General features: G+C 34.8%; 1 protein-coding gene across 1 annotated transcript in view; it reads right to left on the reverse strand.

Annotated features, from left to right (window-relative positions):
- Positions 1–1,085: 1,085 nt before the first annotated feature.
- Positions 1,086–20,336, reverse strand: part of LOC144442919 (centlein-like) — a 49,036-nt gene continuing 29,785 nt past the window's right edge. Inside the window, exons 11-34 of the mRNA XM_078132293.1 lie at positions 18,088–18,197; positions 17,104–17,156; positions 16,557–16,682; positions 15,927–16,027; positions 15,405–15,474; positions 14,010–14,189; positions 12,900–13,018; positions 12,365–12,490; positions 11,798–11,984; positions 11,353–11,441; positions 10,547–10,700; positions 9,979–10,070; positions 9,271–9,436; positions 9,008–9,110; positions 8,299–8,403; positions 7,599–7,735; positions 6,618–6,749; positions 5,937–6,113; positions 5,188–5,285; positions 4,252–4,360; positions 3,896–4,051; positions 2,692–2,877; positions 2,304–2,510; positions 1,086–1,908 (exon numbers count right to left, since the gene is read on the reverse strand). Coding sequence (XP_077988419.1) covers positions 1,714–1,908; positions 2,304–2,510; positions 2,692–2,877; positions 3,896–4,051; positions 4,252–4,360; positions 5,188–5,285; positions 5,937–6,113; positions 6,618–6,749; positions 7,599–7,735; positions 8,299–8,403; positions 9,008–9,110; positions 9,271–9,436; positions 9,979–10,070; positions 10,547–10,700; positions 11,353–11,441; positions 11,798–11,984; positions 12,365–12,490; positions 12,900–13,018; positions 14,010–14,189; positions 15,405–15,474; positions 15,927–16,027; positions 16,557–16,682; positions 17,104–17,156; positions 18,088–18,197 — 3,178 coding nt within the window. The 3' untranslated portion in view covers positions 1,086–1,713. The remainder of the gene's footprint in view (positions 1,909–2,303; positions 2,511–2,691; positions 2,878–3,895; positions 4,052–4,251; positions 4,361–5,187; positions 5,286–5,936; positions 6,114–6,617; positions 6,750–7,598; positions 7,736–8,298; positions 8,404–9,007; positions 9,111–9,270; positions 9,437–9,978; positions 10,071–10,546; positions 10,701–11,352; positions 11,442–11,797; positions 11,985–12,364; positions 12,491–12,899; positions 13,019–14,009; positions 14,190–15,404; positions 15,475–15,926; positions 16,028–16,556; positions 16,683–17,103; positions 17,157–18,087; positions 18,198–20,336) is intronic.

Raw genomic sequence — 20,336 nt, forward strand, 5'->3', positions numbered from 1 at the left:
ATTAGAGAAATGGGAAGTAGATTTTAATTTAAAATACAATTGTTTTCTCCTCAAAATAAAACACTAAGTCCTCCACCAAACAATACACTAAGTCTGTATTTGTAACTCATTACTTGCAAAAAAAAGACAGAAAACTTTTTTCGCAAACATGAACTTGCTCTATGTTATTGCAAGTCATTTGAACATGTAAAGCCTGACATCCTATATTTAGAGTGTGATGACGTAGAGCTATACAGAAACCAAGTCATTAAAGGGTTAATATTTTATCAGGTATGTGGATCTAATTTGATAAGTCTTTATATGTCTACATCCAATTATCAAAATGCCACCCTGGCATGTCACGTCACACAAGAGACACACTACACTAGACATGGAGAGATAATTATTGTAGTTCCAAGAAAAGGGAAAAAAAGGTAATACTAGTAATACTACATGTAATTTGGTTCATTTACTTATAAGTACCTCGTTATGGAGATACATGTACAGGATAAATTTATACCCATGGTGCATAGAAATTAAATTCGCAATGACTTCCATTTCTTTGTTCAATGCACATCCCTGATAATCAATTCAAGTTAACTGCTAGTTATTTCAAGTATGTAGATCATTTTAGGTGGATAGTTACACAATTTATTAACAAGGGTATTGTGGTTGAGAACAAAACAAAAGAAGTTTTGTTATATACATTGAGGGCGCATGTCATACATGGCCACTACATCATCACAACATTTGGATTTCATTCCAAGTTATTATTTCAGGGTACAAAAACTCTAGACAATCAATTCACATTTAGAAGAATATTGGATATTTTATTAGGAATATTGATTACAACTGGACAAATTTAATACAGCACCAAAATTTACAAATAAATAACAAAATACACAACATACATATGAAGAACTCGTCCATTGAAATCATTGTTTTTTCAAAACAACATTTAAATAATTTGTTAACCCTGTGGATCATCCCAACTTTACAAATTGTTAGATTTCAGTTATTTTTTTGTATCTAGCTTTTTGTTATTTGGTTATCTGATCATTTTATTTATATCACTAAAAAAAATTTTTTTTTTTCATAGGCACACATGTGATTAATTTTATGAGAGAATCATTATTTGATTTAAGCCTTCAACCCTGGATATTTTTATGCAGTGAATAAAATCTGAATTCATTCTATATAATTTTATTACCCAATCCCATATTTTTCTGGATTATGCTGTAAAAAATAAAATAAAATCATCAGACAGTACTTTAAGTGTTTTGTCACAAGTGCTTCCATATTACTACTTGTAGAGCCCCTTCAGTTTAGGGAAGAAAAACGATGCAAGGTCCCTCAACTTCATGATAAAAAAATCAAATAATCTGAGATTAGACGTCTTTGTGAAATCAGAATCAACTCAAAGGTGTTGTCATGGTAATTGTTGATTTGTTTACCCACAATATTGCATTCCAAATATATAATAGACAAAAAATATATTAGTATGACTTTGGTCAAAAAAGCATGCACTAGAAATACTTTTTTTTTGTATCTGAAAAAGTCGCTATACAGTTATTGTACAGGTGTTGTACATGGCAAGATGGTATGTCATTACATTTCATACAACTTCTCTCTGAGTATAAACATTCAAGGTAAGCAATTGGCACTTTCCTTAACTTTATTCCAATGATGTTAAAGTTGGATAAGTTTTTCCTTCAACTTTTTTTCCCGATGATATTAAAGTTGGTAATGTTTGGTTGACTTCGGTGTCGGTGTCGTTTCTACTTTTGACAACAGCTGATCTCTCTCCGTGACCTTCTCCATCAATATCTCCATCAGATCCTTAGCAAATGGAACTTTGGAGTTGACCACAGCTTGCCAGCGTCGGTTCCATTCCACATCTTTCTGGTGCTCGTCTAAAGCTTCTGTTGTCTGTGTGGCAACCAAACGAACATTGTATCAGAAGTCTTCATTGAGTAAAGACTGGACTAAGACAAACAAGCAAACATGTGCTCTCACAACTTCAAGAAAATCAAAGCTTCAACAAAGTGTGGAACAAAAAAAAGTGTTCTTTTAGCTGACACATTAATATTTACTACAGAAATATTTAGAGCAGAAATGACTTAGCCACAATAATATAAATGTATGTTACTCGTAAGTGACTATAAACCATAGGTTGAATTTGGTGCAAATGCTAGGTCATAGGTCACAGGTCATAGGTCATACCATAGAATCATAACAAAGACTAATAGTAAGTATTTTCTGTTTACCATTTGTACTTGCAAATTTTTGTTTACAATTAAATTCATTGATCAAAGTCAACTTACCATTTCTTCTTGTAAAGTTCCATCTGTTGAATTCATAAAGTCTTCAATGTCGGCTTCACTCATATCCAAGATGGAGGATGCAAGTGAGTGAACTAGTTTATTTCTAGACTCTCCTTTCCTCATTCCATTCTGCACTTTAGATTTCTTAGCCTGTCGTACTAGTTCCCTCGCATCATGTACTTGGTTGAGAAGTTCTGCAGCCAAGACCTAGAGTATTAAAACAGAGACAGAATTTGCTATGAGGGTTGTTGGAGGAGGCTGAGCAGTTGGCATGTATTAAGTCTATTACCACTACTACTGTAGTCTGGTTTGAAAGCAGCTCAGAGCTGGTTGGGTTTGACTAGAAATTAAACAACATCAACTTGCACAACTAAGATATCATACATACCTTTACAAACTGGTTGAGTTCTTGTATTCTGCCATGTGCTTTCTTTAACTTAGATTTAATAGAATCTAATGCTGATTCACTTTTACTAGCTAGTCCATGCAATTGTTGTGCTGCTGCAGTCTCTAACTCTGCCGCCGTGTTCTCAGCTTCAGTTCTTCTATTCTGGGCATCTATCAACTGTTTTGTCTGTAGGAACAGAAAGTACACAGCAATTGTCAGTAATCTGTAAGGTTTTGTGTTTGTGCGCCCTCAGAGTCAGGCATTGGCCAACCCCTGTCATCAAGAAAGATCAAGACTGTTGAGGGCAGCGTTACAAGGCATTACATGTACAGTCTACATTGTCAGGTGATTACAATACAATTTATCAGTCACCATATCCTAGCAAACTGACAGATTTGTTTTTGTGTACGCTACTTAATATTGTGAAATATATCTGGTATTGTGTCAGGAAAATATATATTTCCATGGCAACTGAAAATGGCAATAATGTGACATTACAAAGAAGTATTATCAACATACTGAATCATTAGTAAATGTATGTTGTATGGTTATGTATACCTTCTTTTCTAGTTATGGGTCCAAATGACACAAACCAAGTTTTCTTGTGACTCATACACACAGTAAGAAGATAGGAGTGACCAGCAAATTTTGGTAGGTCACTAGAAATTGATGTCTGTCAGTGACACATCAACTTGGCTTAGAGGGCATACTATTATCACAGAGTATGGGGGATAGAGGAACATCATATTTTGGTAGGTCACATGACATGACATTGCTGTCGGTCAGTGGCATGTTGAACTTGCTTTACATAGAGGGCACACTTGTTATGGTTAAAGGGGCACAAGCTGAGTTTATACATATTTGTGCGTACTTTTTGCTGCATATTTAAAAGGTACTCACAATATTGTACTTACTGAAGCACACCCAACCATCACTTGTAATTGACTAAACTCAAACCTGGTATTAAGATATAACCCATAAATGATCCAATGACGTAATTTATCATACGTATCGAAAAATGTTCAGGAAACAACCCCTACTATACAATCAACCATTCTAACAATGTCAGAAGACAATTGTAATGTTAGAGAAGACATGTATAGACATTAATATTATACTGGAATAGTTTAATCAAGGTTTTATGGAAGTATTTTCACTTGAATAAAAAACTTACAAACTCAAGCTTGTGTCACTTTAAACTTACCTTCTTTTCTAGTTCAGTATTAGTTGTAAAATAAAGATCTTCATAATGATGTTTTTCCTTGGTCAGAGCTGTCACACGTTTCTTTAGCGATTCTGTGTACGATTTCTTCTGATCACTTCCATCTGTCAGTGATTTGATTTTGTCTTCCAACGCTTTCTATGAACAACAAAAATTATCAAACCATACTTTAGGTAATGAAATTTTGGCTGAAGGGAAAAGAAAGGAAATGCCTCATATTTTACAAAAAAAATTGTGGAATTTCAGAGAGGATACTGTAATTCAAAACTAGAATTTCAATTTGACTTTCAAACAGTTATTTGGAAAATGACCCTAGTACAATGTCAGCTTATACTTACAATACTTTCAGCATTATTTTTCTTCTCTTCCTGGGTTGATTTCACTTTGCCTCTCAAATCTTCAATTAATGATCTTTTCTGTGAAACGTCTCTCTCTAGTCGATTGATTCTGTTATAAAAAATGACAAACAAGGTACATGCTATTACAGGACACATACAGCCATGGCAAGAAATCCAATGTTATTTGATGACAGAACATGTTTTTAAGTATTAAAACCCGATGTATTGAGTAGAATGACAAAACATGGTGATAAGTAATTTGGGTGACAAGGACACTCTCTGTTCAACAGTTAGTCGGTGTTAACAGGCTGGCCACAAACTTGTTATTGGGTCTACAAAACTGAATCTGAATATTCCTGATTGATCGATTGATCGATCAATCAATCAACCAATCGACTAATCAATTAATCACTTCATATAAAGTACAACACACCAAAATATCAATCAATCAATCTATTAATCAATCAATTGACTTATCAATCAATCAATTCATCATGTAATAAAAAGTACAACACACCAAAATACACTAAGTTTAATATCAATCAATCAATCAATCAATCAATCAATCAATCAATCAATCAATCAATCAATCGACTGATCAATAAATCATGTAATAAAAGTACAACACACCAACATACACTAAGTGTAATATTTGATTGCACTGACTAGATGTACAATAAATGTGAGAAAGCTCTAGAATGAGTTTACTTTAAATTTGTAATGGTTGGTTGGAAATTTTTGGATTTCAGGAGGTGACATGTTCCATAACAAAAAAGGGTAGAGCATAGGAATAATGTATGCCATAACTATATCTGCATCTAGGAATGTTAGCAGACACTTGTCTGATGTACACACCAGTGTTGTTGTTGATTTTTCAAAGTATACAATGTAGTTAGAAGTGTTTTAATGACAGGTAATGTTAAAATGAATACTTACTTTTCTTGTAATGTTTTCAACTGTTCTGTCTGACTCTCATTCTCACTTTTCAGAGTTTTGATGACACCAGCTTGTTTTGATACTTCACTTTGTGAGTTCTATTAAATAGTGAAAACAAGACAAAAAATGTTGAAATCAATTTGAATTATTAAAGTGTAATGGTATGAATGCTATACAATTCTTGTGTTATCATTGTATAGGTCAAAAATGGGAACTGGTATGCATGGGTATGGTTTGATAACATATTGATACTGTGAGATACTGCTTGATACGGCATGTATACTGTTTGATATGGTGGTATGGATACTGTTTGATACGGTATGGCTACTGTTTGATACTGTACAGATACGGTTTGATATGGCACAGATACTGTTTGATACAGCATGTAAATAGTTTGAACATTTCAGTACAGATACTGTCTGATACGGTATGGATACTGTTTCATATGGCATGTAAACAGTTTGATACGGCATGTATACTGTTCGATATGGTATGGATACTGTTTGATATGACGTATATACTGTTTAATATGGTATGAACACTGTTTGATACGGTACAGATACTATTTGATATTGTACAGATACTGTTTGATATGGTACAGATACTGTTTGATACAGCATGTATGCTGTTTGATATGGTACCGATACAGTTTGATATGGTACAGATACTGTTTGATATGGTACAGATACTGTTTGATATGGTATGGATACTGTATGTTTACTACTAGCTGTACTTGGTGGTTAACTTACTTTTAGTTTACTTTCTAGTTGTTTGTACTCTGTGTCTGTATGTTTACTACTACCACTACTTGTGGGTAGTTTACCATACATAATCTCAGTACTCTGTGACAACTCTAGTTTAGTAGCTAGTTGGCGTTCCAAAGATTCTTTCTGTGTTTGACAGTTCTCCAACTCTTGGGTCAGTTTCTACAAATCAAACATTAGTGAAGTTAAAAGATATGAATTATACATATTGATATCTATTTACAAGATATGATATTATAATGCATTGTTTTCTTATACCCTTCACTGATTGGCTTAGATTGTGTCACACGGTATGGACGAGTTTCCCTTAATTTGCATACAGGATGCACTATTTGTTTTCTATTTGCCATAGGGCAATAGTATACAGGAGCGCTGCATTACGCTATCATAAAGGAAAAAGTGAGTTTAGACTATCGAAAGTGACTAGGATTTGCCACATAAAATGGCAAGATTTTGCATTCACAAAATGGAAGAATTTCAAAAAACTTTCTGGCAGCAAGGATGCAAAGACAACAAAACAAGTAATTGGGTTTGTGAGAGGAGATGTCGAAAATGATGAAATGATAAAAGACTATCATGGTATCATGGTATATCCATAATTGTGGATCCATTCAACTAAAACAACCTGACACAATTCATACACTGAGAACACTCTACACCACTTACCTGCACTGTCTGTTTGTTGATTTTCAATCTTTGGTTACAAACATTGAAATCAGACTGGAGTTGTTCTTTGGCTTCTCTTTCATCATTTAGTGTTCTCTGTATGGACGCCTTAGAATCTCTGAGAACAGTCACCTGAAAGACACAAACATATAATTAATGGTTTAACAACATATCTAAGTGAATATGTCTCAGAGTAGTTATATAATAAGACATATACACAACACTCATGGATCTGGATGGTTTAAAAACATATCTATGTATCACACAGACAAAAATATCTTGAATAACAGACAACTGTCTTTGTATCTGATTAAGGCATAAAAAAATAATTGTGTGGTTCCGATTACATTCAATTTTATAAAATAGGTGGGGTAGGTAGATTTTTTATTTTATTTCATTATATATTTTTTTTCATGTGTAAGTGTCTAGTTCAGGTTTTCCATTGTTTTCCTATTGGTCTCTGCGTTGTTCATTTCTTCCTATCAGATGTACAGCCATTATAGATTGGAAGAAAAGTTTTATATTTTCTTTTTAAGTTGATGTCAGTTTCTGCACTCACAATTTCTTGCGAGACTTTATGATTTTCGCAATTTTATTATTATTTTTCTCAAATACGTAAAAAAAAGTTTAGGGTCTGTGTGAAAAACTAGGTGTGGTCGAGTAACCGGAACCAAACAACTTTTTTTATTTGGCTGTCATTTTGTGGTAAAAAAATTGGCTAGAAATTTTGTATCTCATATTACTTTTCTAAGTGAAAATGTCACACTTCATTGCTAAACTACATACCTAAGAAATGTCATAGCCACAGAGACTTGTCTGTACATGTACATAGAACTCATTAAAACAGTGTTTCTTCTGCCATGGCCCAAAATAAAAGGTGTTTTCAGCCATGTCCAACGGTAAACACGATTTGATTTTGAATCATATGATTTTTGTTTGACTGTAAAGGCACTTTAATTTGAACAATCTGAAATGAATTACCTGTTGTTGCAAAGAACCAAGTCTTTGTTTTAAACTGCTAATATTTGGACTCTCTGGTCTACTGCTGGTTTTACCTACTGACCGACCCAGTTTGTGTAAACCCATATGTGGTGAGGTGGCAATATCTCTTCTTTTCACTATCAAGTAAAAAATAAAATGAAATAAATCCAAAGTAAGTATTGGTTGTTTCTATCACTAATACTAGAGTATCAGGCTACAATTCTTATACCATGTATGTGTTGGTATATTAAAATTCATTACGAAAATATCTTTTGTTTCATCCCTAAATATCACTTCTACCAGTGTTTTTACTAGTACTGGGAACACCAGTAACAAGAAAGGGAAAATCTGGTAAACTGGCATAGTTTCCCATACTGTATACCATAATGTTGGTGGGGAACTCCAGTAAAATGACAGTGGAACTCAGGTAGAGTTTATACTTACCACCTGTCTATGCTATGCCACAAAGGGCGCACTTTATGTGAAAAGTTAATCTACTACAAAGCTTTGCCACAAGAGGGTGCTGTTTATGTGACAGGTCTACCAGTCCACTGCAGATTTGATGAGAAGCTCATTTTATTTGAGTTAGTTCTATTCTAATGCTGGGCTCTACCACAAAAGAATGTTCTTTATTTAACAGGTCGAGTTCATTGTAGGCTACACCACAAGAGGGCATAATATATTCATAATATATTCTTACCTGGAGTTCTTTCCAGGGTGGATTCAGCAACACTATTCAACATTTCATCTACACTGTGATCACCAACACCCATGTCAATCATTCGTCTGCAGGACCTTGGTGTCTCTGTCATGGTCAAAGTCAAAATCAAATACATTAGATCACAATACCAACAGCCATCTATAATACAAAAACTAGCAGGACATTCTACATCAATTCAACATCTATCTTTTTATGTACAAGAGGGTGAAAGCTAGAGAGCTCTAGTGTCCTAACATACAGAGCAAGTATAAAAAACAAAACTTTGTAGGATGCTACTTTTGGTAGTGTGCACAAAACTAATGACACTCTCTTGCTGTATCTAATTCTTCCATCATATCCCTGGGATATTATTGCTAACTCGCATGTCAGACACTTAGCAATGTCGTAAGTCACATGCCTTTTTACAACAACGTCCAAAACCTACTCGCCATATTTCGTTGCTTTAGTAGAAATACGTACTCTGGCTTGCGAGAATGGACACTTAGTAGACTCTGGCATAGTCACCATGTTCCAGAGACAACACTTTGCTAAAAGGCAGCTGAGGCTACTAGTATTTGATTTATACTTTACTCGCTACAAATATTTTTGCATTGACTCAAAATATGATGTAATTTCTAATACTACATAATGTCAACTCCACGAAGACTTTCTATGTTGTCAGTTACTGTGCTGGGTTAAGACTACGTACCATCATCTGTTTGTACTGCTATGGTACTCCAGCCAACTTTCCTCTTTGGTTCTTCATCATAAGCCCTGGCAAGACGTTTGATGTGACTCTGTATGGATGTGACCTAGTAGGGGAAGAAACAAGCAGTAGTCCTGTCAATATCATGACCTGTCACTAAACACAAACAGTAAATCTACATTACATGTATGTTGAGGTATACCAGGTAATGTCTCAGACCAGTTTTACTGGTCAACATCTACCTAACAATTTCAGACCAATCTTACCTGTCGATGTCTATCAGACGACTTCTTCTGAGTTGATGAGTCATCCTGTAATCTGTCTCTTGAGCTTCTCTTCTTCTTCTTCCTGTCACTTGAACTTTTCTCTGAGCCGTACTTTCTGGCTGATTCTACAATTCTATATCCTAGACTTTCACCAGTCTCTTCTCCACTGATAAACAAACAATATATTATAACATCCTCATTATCAACATGAAAAGTCAATCTTATTTTTACCATTAATACACTTGCACCGCTATCAACTTTACAGTTTAGGGTGATAAAAAAGCACTTTCGTAACTTTAAATACTCAACTTTTGAGATTTTTTTTGAAGAAATCCTTCTGTGCTTGACATGTGTTCAACCATTTTGGGAATTCCTGCAAAGGTGTATGGGAAAACCTCTGGTGATGACATCACATTTACCAAAATCTCTGTGCCATGATACTCTTTGTGTTTGTCAAAATGCAACATAAAAATCTCAAACTTTACCTGATGTCTCATCAGTATCGTTAGGGGTGCACAGCTATGGGCAGTCACCATGTGTCTTGTTCAAGTATAGCTGAACTCTCCAAGAATGTGTGACAAATGAAAACAATATTAAGATGCCACATTCAGTCACCCCCATTATATGTCCCATCCCATGTTTATAGCAACCCAAACCCAATTTCTGTTTTCCAGTATAAATAAGTAAGCAGATAAATCTCACTCTTACCTGTCAGTGCTAATTTCCTCCCAACCATCATCAGGGAAGTCAGAGAACACAGCACTCATGTGTTCAATTGATCTATTCAGAGCTCTTTGATGCTGTCAGGAAAACAGACATGGAATAAATGATGTGTTAAACTCAATGAAACATCCCTATTGAACATCATAACAGCACACTTATGTAATAATGTTAGATATGATGAGATGCGATGCCATCAATTCAGATATGCTATGTATGCTTAATCTCTCTCTAGCAGGAGTATTTTTGGGGAAAAAACAGGATTTTTAAAAATTACAAATAGCTAAAAAGTGTTTGAAAAGTTTGTTATTGTACATACAATAACAAACATTTTACACATTTGGTCATTTTTGACATGTTACTGAGTTACAAACAATGACTTGCTATATGTTGTTTGACATTGTTTTTTTCAAGTCATAAAACTTAGTAAAATTGTTTTATGAATAAAGTAAATCCAAAATATATACCCATTTGTCATCCATATGTTCATTTTAAAGCATGACATGAAATAGCATTTCACTTTTATATTATTAATTATATTGAATCCTTTACTTACATCTTTTAATGTCTTTTGTTTTCTTCTACTTCTAGACGACTTCTTCTGTTTTAATTTTTTCTTTAAATAATGGTTTTCTTTGGTCAGTTGTTGTATTTCAGTCTCCTGTTCAGCAGCCTCTGGTTTTATCTTACTAAGTTCAATCTTCAAAGCTCTATATGGTAAGAGAAACATTGTTTAAAAATACACCAGGGTAATGATGACATCCGTTAAAATAAGAGTTGAGAAATAGCCGTGTGTTTAAATTCAATGGCAATATGCCGGTCTGAACATAGGCGTTGGAGAGTCTATGGTCTAAGGGATGGTTGCACATGTCACACATTGTAAAGCTCATTAAACGAAGTTCACTTGTTTAGGCAATCCCCCCCCCCCCCCCTCCTCCTAAAATGTTCATAAGTGTGACATCGACACGTTAATATATGATGTAAACCATGATGAAAATTGTAGCAGTCATGCCAATACGATTGATGTAATGCAGAAACATAGTAAACACTTTAAGCTATTAACGGAAACCCAGTACTGTATAAATTTTATTTCAACTTTAATACCAACATCTCAGTAGTAAATACAGCACCTGTTATCATTGAAGGTCCAAAAGTTTTCTAAATTTGTGCGAATTGAAGCGCAAAAATGAAGTTCAGCAATTGCATTGACACTAGACCCCCTTCCTCCCTAGTTCATTTATTGAGCTTGTGTGACATCGTGCAATTGTCCCCAAGTCAGGGGAGATGAAGTCTATACTAACAACACCAAAACTTACCAACCAACAAAAACTTCAATCAATGAGTACTAAAATAACAATTTACCTTTTATCCTTCACCAGCTTATCTCTTTCATCTGTCAGAGTTTCAGCTTCTTTCTCCAGTGATTCAATCAGGTTTTCACAAGACTTTATCTGACAGAATAAAAAATCAAAACACTTTTTTCACCTCCTACCCTGGAAATGTGCTATATGAAAATCTTTTGGATAGATAATCTCAACATATAGTACTCAATGCCTTTGAACAGCACACCTAGTGGCCAAATAATACAATCTTTTGTCTTTTGGATAAAGCTTGTTTAGGATATCCCAAACCTCTTTTTCAAATTCTGCAATTTCTTTTCTCATTGAATCGTTGACCTTTCTCGGCTATCATGGCCCTCACTCTCACTAAAAAATTAATGCTGTCAAACAGCACTCCAAGTGGCCAAATGATAAAATATTTTGTCTTTCCTATAACCAGAATAAAGTGTGTTTAGAATATCCAATACCTGTTTCTTAAGTTCTGTGATGTCTTTTCTCTCTGACTCTTTGATCTTTCTGCTTTTTTCAGCCTGTGTGAGTTGTAATCGGAGTTGTTCTTTTTCGTCTTGTAGACATCGTGTCAGGTCCTCTATATGAGCTGTATCTGTGGCTGTCTGTACCTTCAACAGATCTAATTCTTCTTGGAGGTTCATCCTGTGATAGCAGTAGAGAGGTTAGATGTCATTGTATCGAAATATGTAACAATAATACCTTTAGTTATCCAAGAAAATCCGTCACCTCTCACAGACTTTTGCTACGAGTAGATGGTAACTACAAAAGGGAGGACATATAACATTCAAAACCCAATGAATATGCAAATCTATTCATCAACTATTCGAGTTTACATTAATATTGTGAGGTCTCTAGTTTTGCACTGAAGCATCTTGAATATATAACCATCATACACCTCACATTATGCATATCTCCCGTAAATGTAAACCCTTGAACACTGCCCTCTTGGGGTACCTAATAGAGAGTATAAACATCACCCTAAACACACAATAACTAAAAAACTTGTGACTGTAAAGTCTCACCTGTCCATCAGTAGATTTCTATTCTGTCCTTTGAAATAAGTCAATTCATTCCAGACACTATCACTGTCTTCCTGTTGTAGTTTTCTTGGATCAGATCGATGTACCTTCTTACGTTTCTTCCTCCCACTACAAATCAAATGTAACGAAGCTAATGTAACTTGCTAAAACAAAAGTACTGGGCCCTTGCTTGAGTGAGGGTGCTACCATAATTAAGTACGGTACATATTGCATCATTGCATCATGAATTTCATTAATTGCTCAGAATTTAAAAAAAATGCAATTTGTTAAATATGATATACATCTCTCTCTCTTCAACTTTCTCTCTCTCCAACTTTTTCTGTTATGTATTCCTTTTCTTAACTTACTTTTAGAAAATAAACAAAATTTGTTAATCAAACAAATGGCACTACAAAAGTTAATGTTTGACTAAATTAACTTTCTACACCAAGTACACTTTTATGTTAACACCAGATGTTGTATATCAAAAGAATTTTCCTCATTTGTTGTTTTTCTTCCCAGTAAACTTTATTCTTACCTTTGAGCTTCTTCATAAGTTTTGATTTGTTCTTTCAGAATGTTATAATTTTGTTGTAGAGCTCTCAGTCTTTCAAGTCTTCTGTTGTGAGCTGCCCTTATCTCCTCATTTTCATTGTGCTGCAGAAAAAACATGGAAGACAGATATTAGAAACAAATGTGAATTTAAGACAATTTCCATCGTTGTCTACAACTTTACTATAATTCTTCTCCTTTAAGCTAATTAGGTAGTACTTGGTATACAATTTCGTTTGTGAACTCCAACAATGGAAGTATTTTTTACTATGTATAGTATGGAAGTCAAACCGGCACCCTGTAAGTTATCAGACATGCTAAGTAGGTAGTACTTAATATGCAGTTTAGTTTGAGAACTCCAAATATGGAAGTATTATTACTATATATAGTATGGACAGTTATCCAACATTCCAAATAGGAATGCAGGAATGTAAGTCAATCTGGCACCCTGGGATGCTGTAAGTTATCAAATATGCTAATTAGATGGTACTAATTATGCAGTTCGGTTTGTGAACTCCAAATATGGAAGCGTTTTTACTATGTATAGTAAGGAAGTCAATCTAGTGCCCTGGAATGCTGTAAATTATCAGATATGCTAATTAGATGGTACTAATTATTCAATTGAGGCATGTTCTTCAATAGTTGAGTTTGGAGTAGCTTTATATGTCCCCAACTCGGATTTTTTCCGATTGATTTTGACTCTATCCTTATTATACAATCTTTCTTTGATATGCACACACACTTGCCTTTTTTTTGTATCTAGCAAAATACAATTAAAATCACGAAACCTGAAACAAAATGTAGTCTGGCACAACACAAATCTTACTCTTACTAATATTGATACATTGTATCATCTGGCTCAACACAAATCTTACCGACAGAGATATTTGTTGAGCGAGATGATAAAATGTAGCAGTGTTAGTAAGATTTTTGTAGAACCAGACGACATATTGTTTCAGCTTTCATGATATTAATTGTACACTATTTCTATGGCTCTCACCTGATCTATACTGGTGATAATTTCTTTCTTTGACAGGTTCACACTTTTTGCATTCCGGTGAACTTAACAATTCAAGTATAAGTAATTTCAACTAACCTTGACTCTGAGTAACTTTTCTAGGTTCTCAAGCTTCCTATCTGTACTGACTCCAGCTGATTTCCTGGCCCTCAGTTTAGGACTACTAGTACGTAATGGTGATCTGACTGGCGATAATGACCGGGAACGTAGACTGCTGATGTGACCTGACTGCACACTTCCTGTTAGTTCAGTCATTGTCTACAAAACAAATCATAAAAAACAGAATTATTACGTTAATTTTAAAATTTCATAAGTATGATCTAACATTCTTTTCATGGATAATATGAAAAAACATGACATTATTCATAACTGGTATTAATTCATCCATAATTAGACAATCACTGCCATTTCTGCTGCAATGGTAAAATATACACCACCAGGATAGATTTTTGAAGTTCAATGCCCTAGCAGAAAAGACTGGCTTGAAAGAATACCGGTAGTATTAATCATACTAGACCTAGTTTTATAAGCTGGTCAAGAATTATCAAGAACTATCTGAACAGTGAACAATGTAAACATATTCACACTAAAATATACTGAAACAAAAATCTGGGTTATGCTAATTATGTGTCACCTATGACCTTTCCCATCATACCCTGGGCTAAGAATCCAGAATTATGGCACCTGCATTTCCTGATGTTATAGTATACTGTATTTCTATAGTTCTACTTCCTGTACTTAATGATAATGTCCCATTAGGCAATACAGGTGCATTTATGGAACAACTTATAAGAGAAACTCAGGAAATGGAGTGACACAAACTAGAATATGGGGAAAATATCTGCTTTATGCAGAGTGATCCTATGAAGTAGCATTCTTAATTGATCTACTGTAGCCACAAACCTTTTTTTTTCAATTTGTATAAAAAGTCTTTGTTTTGTGGACAATGATAGATAGTTTGTGCTAACACAGAAGTAGTATTGTGTCCATCCTAGTATTTTTCTTATTGATATCAGCAGGTACTGATTTAACATAACAATTACCTGAGATCAATTACATTCAAAACTTGCCTCTTGAGGGCAGTCTATCTTGACGAACCAAATTGTAACTGTGAACCAAATTGTAACTGTGAACACTGAAATTGTGCTTAAGTTTGGTCTGTGAGGGCAGTCTTACTTTGAAAGTGGCTTGGCTCCATAAAGGTCCCTCATTATTGCGTTGTTGCAAAACATGTTATTAAGGCCAAAAAAATTGAATACTTTCTAATCAGGACTGGTGCTAATGTAAAGCTATCATATTTTGTTAAGAACAAGGAATATGATACCGTTACATTCTGCTTATCTTGCCCTGATAGTCTGATACCACAGTGATACAATTACAGTGTTATCACAGCTTTTCAAATTACAATCTCACAGGCATCTGATGACAGAAGAGATTTCATTATTTTGAATTGAGTTGTTATTATTGACTTACCCTTTTACTCCGGGTCATTGAAAGGTCATGGTCCTGGGTAGGCGCTTCCTTGTCCATTTCATAAATTAATCTAAGGATGGAAGTATATAATCAAGGTTAATCTTTAGAAGTCTGCAGACAACTCAAACGGTGTGTAAAATAAACTGTTCTACTAGAAAGCAGTTTGGCCTTTGCTTTCCTGTTTAAAGGCCAGAGTAAAATGTTTGTTATTGTACATACAAACATTTTACACACTTATTAATCTTTTGCAATTTATTGAGTTTCAAGCAAGGACTTAGACAATGTTGTTTGATATTGATTTTTCAAGTAGGAAGCCATAACAAAATTGTTTTACAAATTCAAATTCCAAAATAAATACCCAATTCTCATTCATATGGCGACTTTATTTTTTTAAAAAAAACCCAATCCATTTACAGCATACTATTAATAAAACTAAAAATTCTATTTTTGTTAGCATTACTTTAAACGTTTGTTTTTCCAATTTTTATTTTTAATTATTCATGATATTGTGTCTGACCATACCTCGATTTTTCCTTCAGTCTTTCTTTCAGTAGATCTATCTCGGTTTGTAGACTGGACATCTTGCATTCATTGATAACACATGATTCACATGTCTGTGCCTCCTGAAAAATACAAATGGGAGAAAGTTTTAAGACAACTTGCTGATGGATATTTTTTTTTTTTTAAAAACTTTCCATGAGATCTGCTGGGGATGGGAGTGTGGGAGATGGGTGATTTTTTTTGAAGTTCTCTTCAACTGATCTGTATTTGGCATACAATATACAATGACTGACAACAATATTCACTCTATGTTCGCCAGCTTTGTGTCATATTTCGTAGACATGCAAATTCCATTATCAGTATCCAATACACATGATTTAGAATTCAAGATACTAAAATGGTGTGAGGCTTTTTAACATACATCAGGGCTTATCGACTACATACTATATATAGTAAAACCCTTCCATAGTTGGAGTTCACAAACTAAACTGCATATTAAATACTACCTAATTAGCATAAATGATAACTTACAGCATCCCAGGGTGCCAGATTGACTGTCTGTACTATGTATAGTAAAACCCTTCCATAGTTGGAGTTCACAAACGAAACTGCATACTAAGTACTACCTAATTAGCATAAATGATAACTTACAGCATCCCAGGGTGCCAGATTGACTTGCATTCCTGCATTTCTAGTTGGAATGTTGGATAACTGTCTCTCTGCTTTATTCAGCTCATACTTGACTGCTTTGTAGCGTGAGTTCAAGTCAGAATACATCTGTGATAAAAAAATATATATACATATTTAATATATGTCATATAAAAATCGTGATTATTTTGACTACATGGTGAATGTAACTAAACACAACAGGAAAGAAATTGGACAACAATAAGTAAATAACAACAGAGCAGTCAAAGGTCCTGGGCAAAGAAGACAAGAATTGGCTTAGGAAAATTCGAGGATCCATTGAAATCAGAGAACAGCCTTCCTTCAACCGTGACTGTTGATACCATCTCCCACCCATTTACAATAGTCTACTATCGGGTGATTCCACTAGGAGGTCACCTGACCAAACAGCATAACATCATTATGCTGATGACGTCTGAGTGATTCGAACGAAAGCTGCTTCAAAAACTAGATTACAATAAAGTAACTTCACTATTACTAGTAAATAAGGGATGAATTGATATGAACTTACTGATTGTAGAGATGATGCTTCCATCGTGTGTGCATCTTCTTGGCTTTTCAAGACTAACAATCAAGAAACAAAAAAACAAGATCCATGTTCAATTTTGAGTTTGATACTGATATTTTACACCTTGATCACCAAATGATTCATAAGAAGGCTACAAAAATAAAATAGACTTTTTGGAATATACTCCCACAAGAAGTTTAACCAGAACATGCCATCCACAATTGCAAAATTTTTTCACAAAGGAGTCCACATTTCCTACAAGAAATTTTCTAAACATGAATATGATTTCCATGTTCTGAGCAGATAACCTTCAAAATCTTGAGTAAAAGAGATATCGGTACACAATTTTTATTATAATTCCACATTGTTGTACTTAGATTCCTCTTCTAGGAAGGTATAAATGTGAAAGTATAGATTGCCTATTCCTATCAACACAGTGAAGCTGTCAGAGTATAGCGCCACCATTTGGCTAAAAATCACAAATTATGCATGGTTTTTGTTTGGTTGAAAAATATCTTAATATTGACGAGTACTGTCTAGTAGGTGCACGTTTTCAATCTTGGCAACACACCTCATTCTGAATATGTATAGAGTTACCCCCCCCCCCCCCCCTCCTTATTTCAGACAGTTTTTGAAGCTAGGTTGACTATTCCCAAGTAATAGCTGTGAAGATGTTACAGTATAGCGCCACCACCAGGCTAAAAATCTCCGATCATGGTCCTTGGTTTAGTAGTCAAAAAATATCATTAATGGGTACCAAAGGTGTTTTCAATCTGGAGTGAGAAGTACAATGTACACTCAAACCTGAAATTCTGGGGCGTAATTAACCCAACCAACCAGCTCCCCTCCCCTCTCTCCCTCCCCTATACAAATCTGAGTTTTGACTGTAACAGACCATAGATTTGGATGGCTAGACCAACCAGTAAACTGAAATTTCAACATATACATATACGTGTAATGAAGCTCTCCATGATACAGACTACTCACTTTTCTGTGTATCAAACTGCAGAGACTGTAATTGTTTGATGAGATCAGCTTGCTGTGTGGCATGTTCACTACACTGTCCATGCACTGAGCGTAGTTCAGACAAATCCTTCCTGCAAAAGATCAATTCAATATACCATTTTTTTTTAGTTTCACTGGCAACAACATGTCAAAAACTTTGAGAGTATTATTTTGACTCAACATTTGATAAATTCATGTGATGGGTACATATATACTTTAGGACACCAGATTTATTAGAGTGAAGTTAAAATCCTAGATAGACAGTCTGACTGGCTGAAACATGGTATCAAGGAGGCCATTTATATAAAGAGCTACCCTAAGAACCTGAACAGAAATGAGGGACGGTACTTTCTCCCTAAGATCTACGGGAGCATTCTCCGTGATCACGTCACCTTGTGACATGAACATAAACAGCGCCATCTATCATGAGTGACGAAGACCCCAGACCACTATGGAGTTCTCTATAGTGGTCTGAGACAAGACTGACTTGCAGTTGAAAGCTCTCAGCTTATCAAAAAGTATGCTGTGTGTATTCGTTAAAATTTCAGTATTCATGTGGTGGGTAAATTTGCAACAGCTATAACTTTCAGATAACTTCTAGCTAACAATGAACACATAGTGAAAAGTTTATATCGTAATTGAAGTGTTCATTAACCTAAAAAACAAAACTGAGGTTCAAAACAAATATCTTGGACAACAGAACTTAGAAAACAGGTATATGAGTCATGTCTGACACAATACAAGTATATCCTTACAATGAATAAATCTACAAATAATGTAATATTTAGCATACTCTAGCCCCTGGGGTGCTACTCCCCTTATTTAACTATACATAGATATGCTGCCCTTTGGGGTGCGTTTTCTAGCCCTTTGGTCTAAAATGGGGTCTGTTTTTTGTGTTTTTTTCATGCTGAAGAGTCTGAAATGGGGTCCACTCTATGTTATTTTCAATTTTGCTGGGTCTATTGTCATAACTGTGCCATTAATTGCCACCAAAATGTTGCCTCCTAAGGGGCAAAATACAAGTTTTAGAGTGAAAACTACATTTTGTGATCCACTCTTCCCTATTGTGGAATGACTACAAATGCATTTTGGTCAAAAATTTGATCTTCTAAAAAACCTCTAATGGTCTAAAAATAGGGTGTCGGTTTTTTGGTCAAAATGGGTGTAAAGTGGTGTCTGGGGTTGGTAGTATTGGCTGCAAACCCTTACCAGAACTAATGGCTACTGGTACCGTCCCCAGGATTTCAGCATACCATGAAAAGTTAAATAATGGGTACATTTTGTAGATCTATAAATGTAGGTAGGTAGGCTGAAACAAATAGCGTGGCTATACGTTAATTGGCAAGAGGTCACCCACTATTCGTACTATAATACTCTACCCAGCACCTAAAAAAAAGACATCGAGCTCGTTTGTGAAGAACAGATACACAGATATTGGAAGTTATGCATTCAGAATGGCATTTCACTTGAGAGTAAACAGATGGTTTCGAAAAAAAGACAGTTTCTATCATATCAATCCATTTGCAAACTAATACTAGTGTAAAATGAACAATCTGCCCGTATATATAATTACCAAGTGGTTAGACTTGTACGAGTCATAGCATTTTCCCTCAAACTATACAGACTATAGTGTACTACCAAGGTGTAAATTTGATTTCCCTGCATACAGCTGATACCAGATAGAATCGCCGGCTACCGGCAACAGGCCAGCAGCCGCAATGATAGAATTGCCACAATTGACTCAGCTTATATGAGCTCAACTTTATCCTGATTTGCCCCTTAGCTCTCACTACAGTTACCAACTCAGCTAAATTGTACTCAATTTATAATTTTTAGCTTTGAGATTCATTTAAGTGCTTGTCTGCTTGCGAGGGGTGAATACGCAATTTACTAATATGCATAAATCTAAAGATGGCCGCCTACAGCTGTTGTGGCCACTCTAATATGGCTGCCTTTTAGTATGCACACCTGGTGCAGGATAAAGTTAACAGCTAGAGGCTAGATGACATACACATTTGACTGTTTTTATACATTATAAGGTGTAAATTGGAGTCCAAATATCCACTTCATCGTGTTAAATGTATTACCATAAATCAATTAATGTTATTTTCTGTTATGCTCCTAATTTGATTTTCGCTTGCCTTCAAATTTTTGTTCTGTTTTCGTATATAGGCATAATTTGCCTAATCTCTATTGGTAGCATATCAAAAGTGGCACCAAAAAAAGTC

Source organism: Glandiceps talaboti, chromosome 12 (genome assembly GCF_964340395.1).
Source record: "Glandiceps talaboti chromosome 12, keGlaTala1.1, whole genome shotgun sequence".
In the NCBI taxonomy this organism is placed as follows: Eukaryota; Metazoa; Hemichordata; class Enteropneusta; family Spengelidae; genus Glandiceps; species Glandiceps talaboti.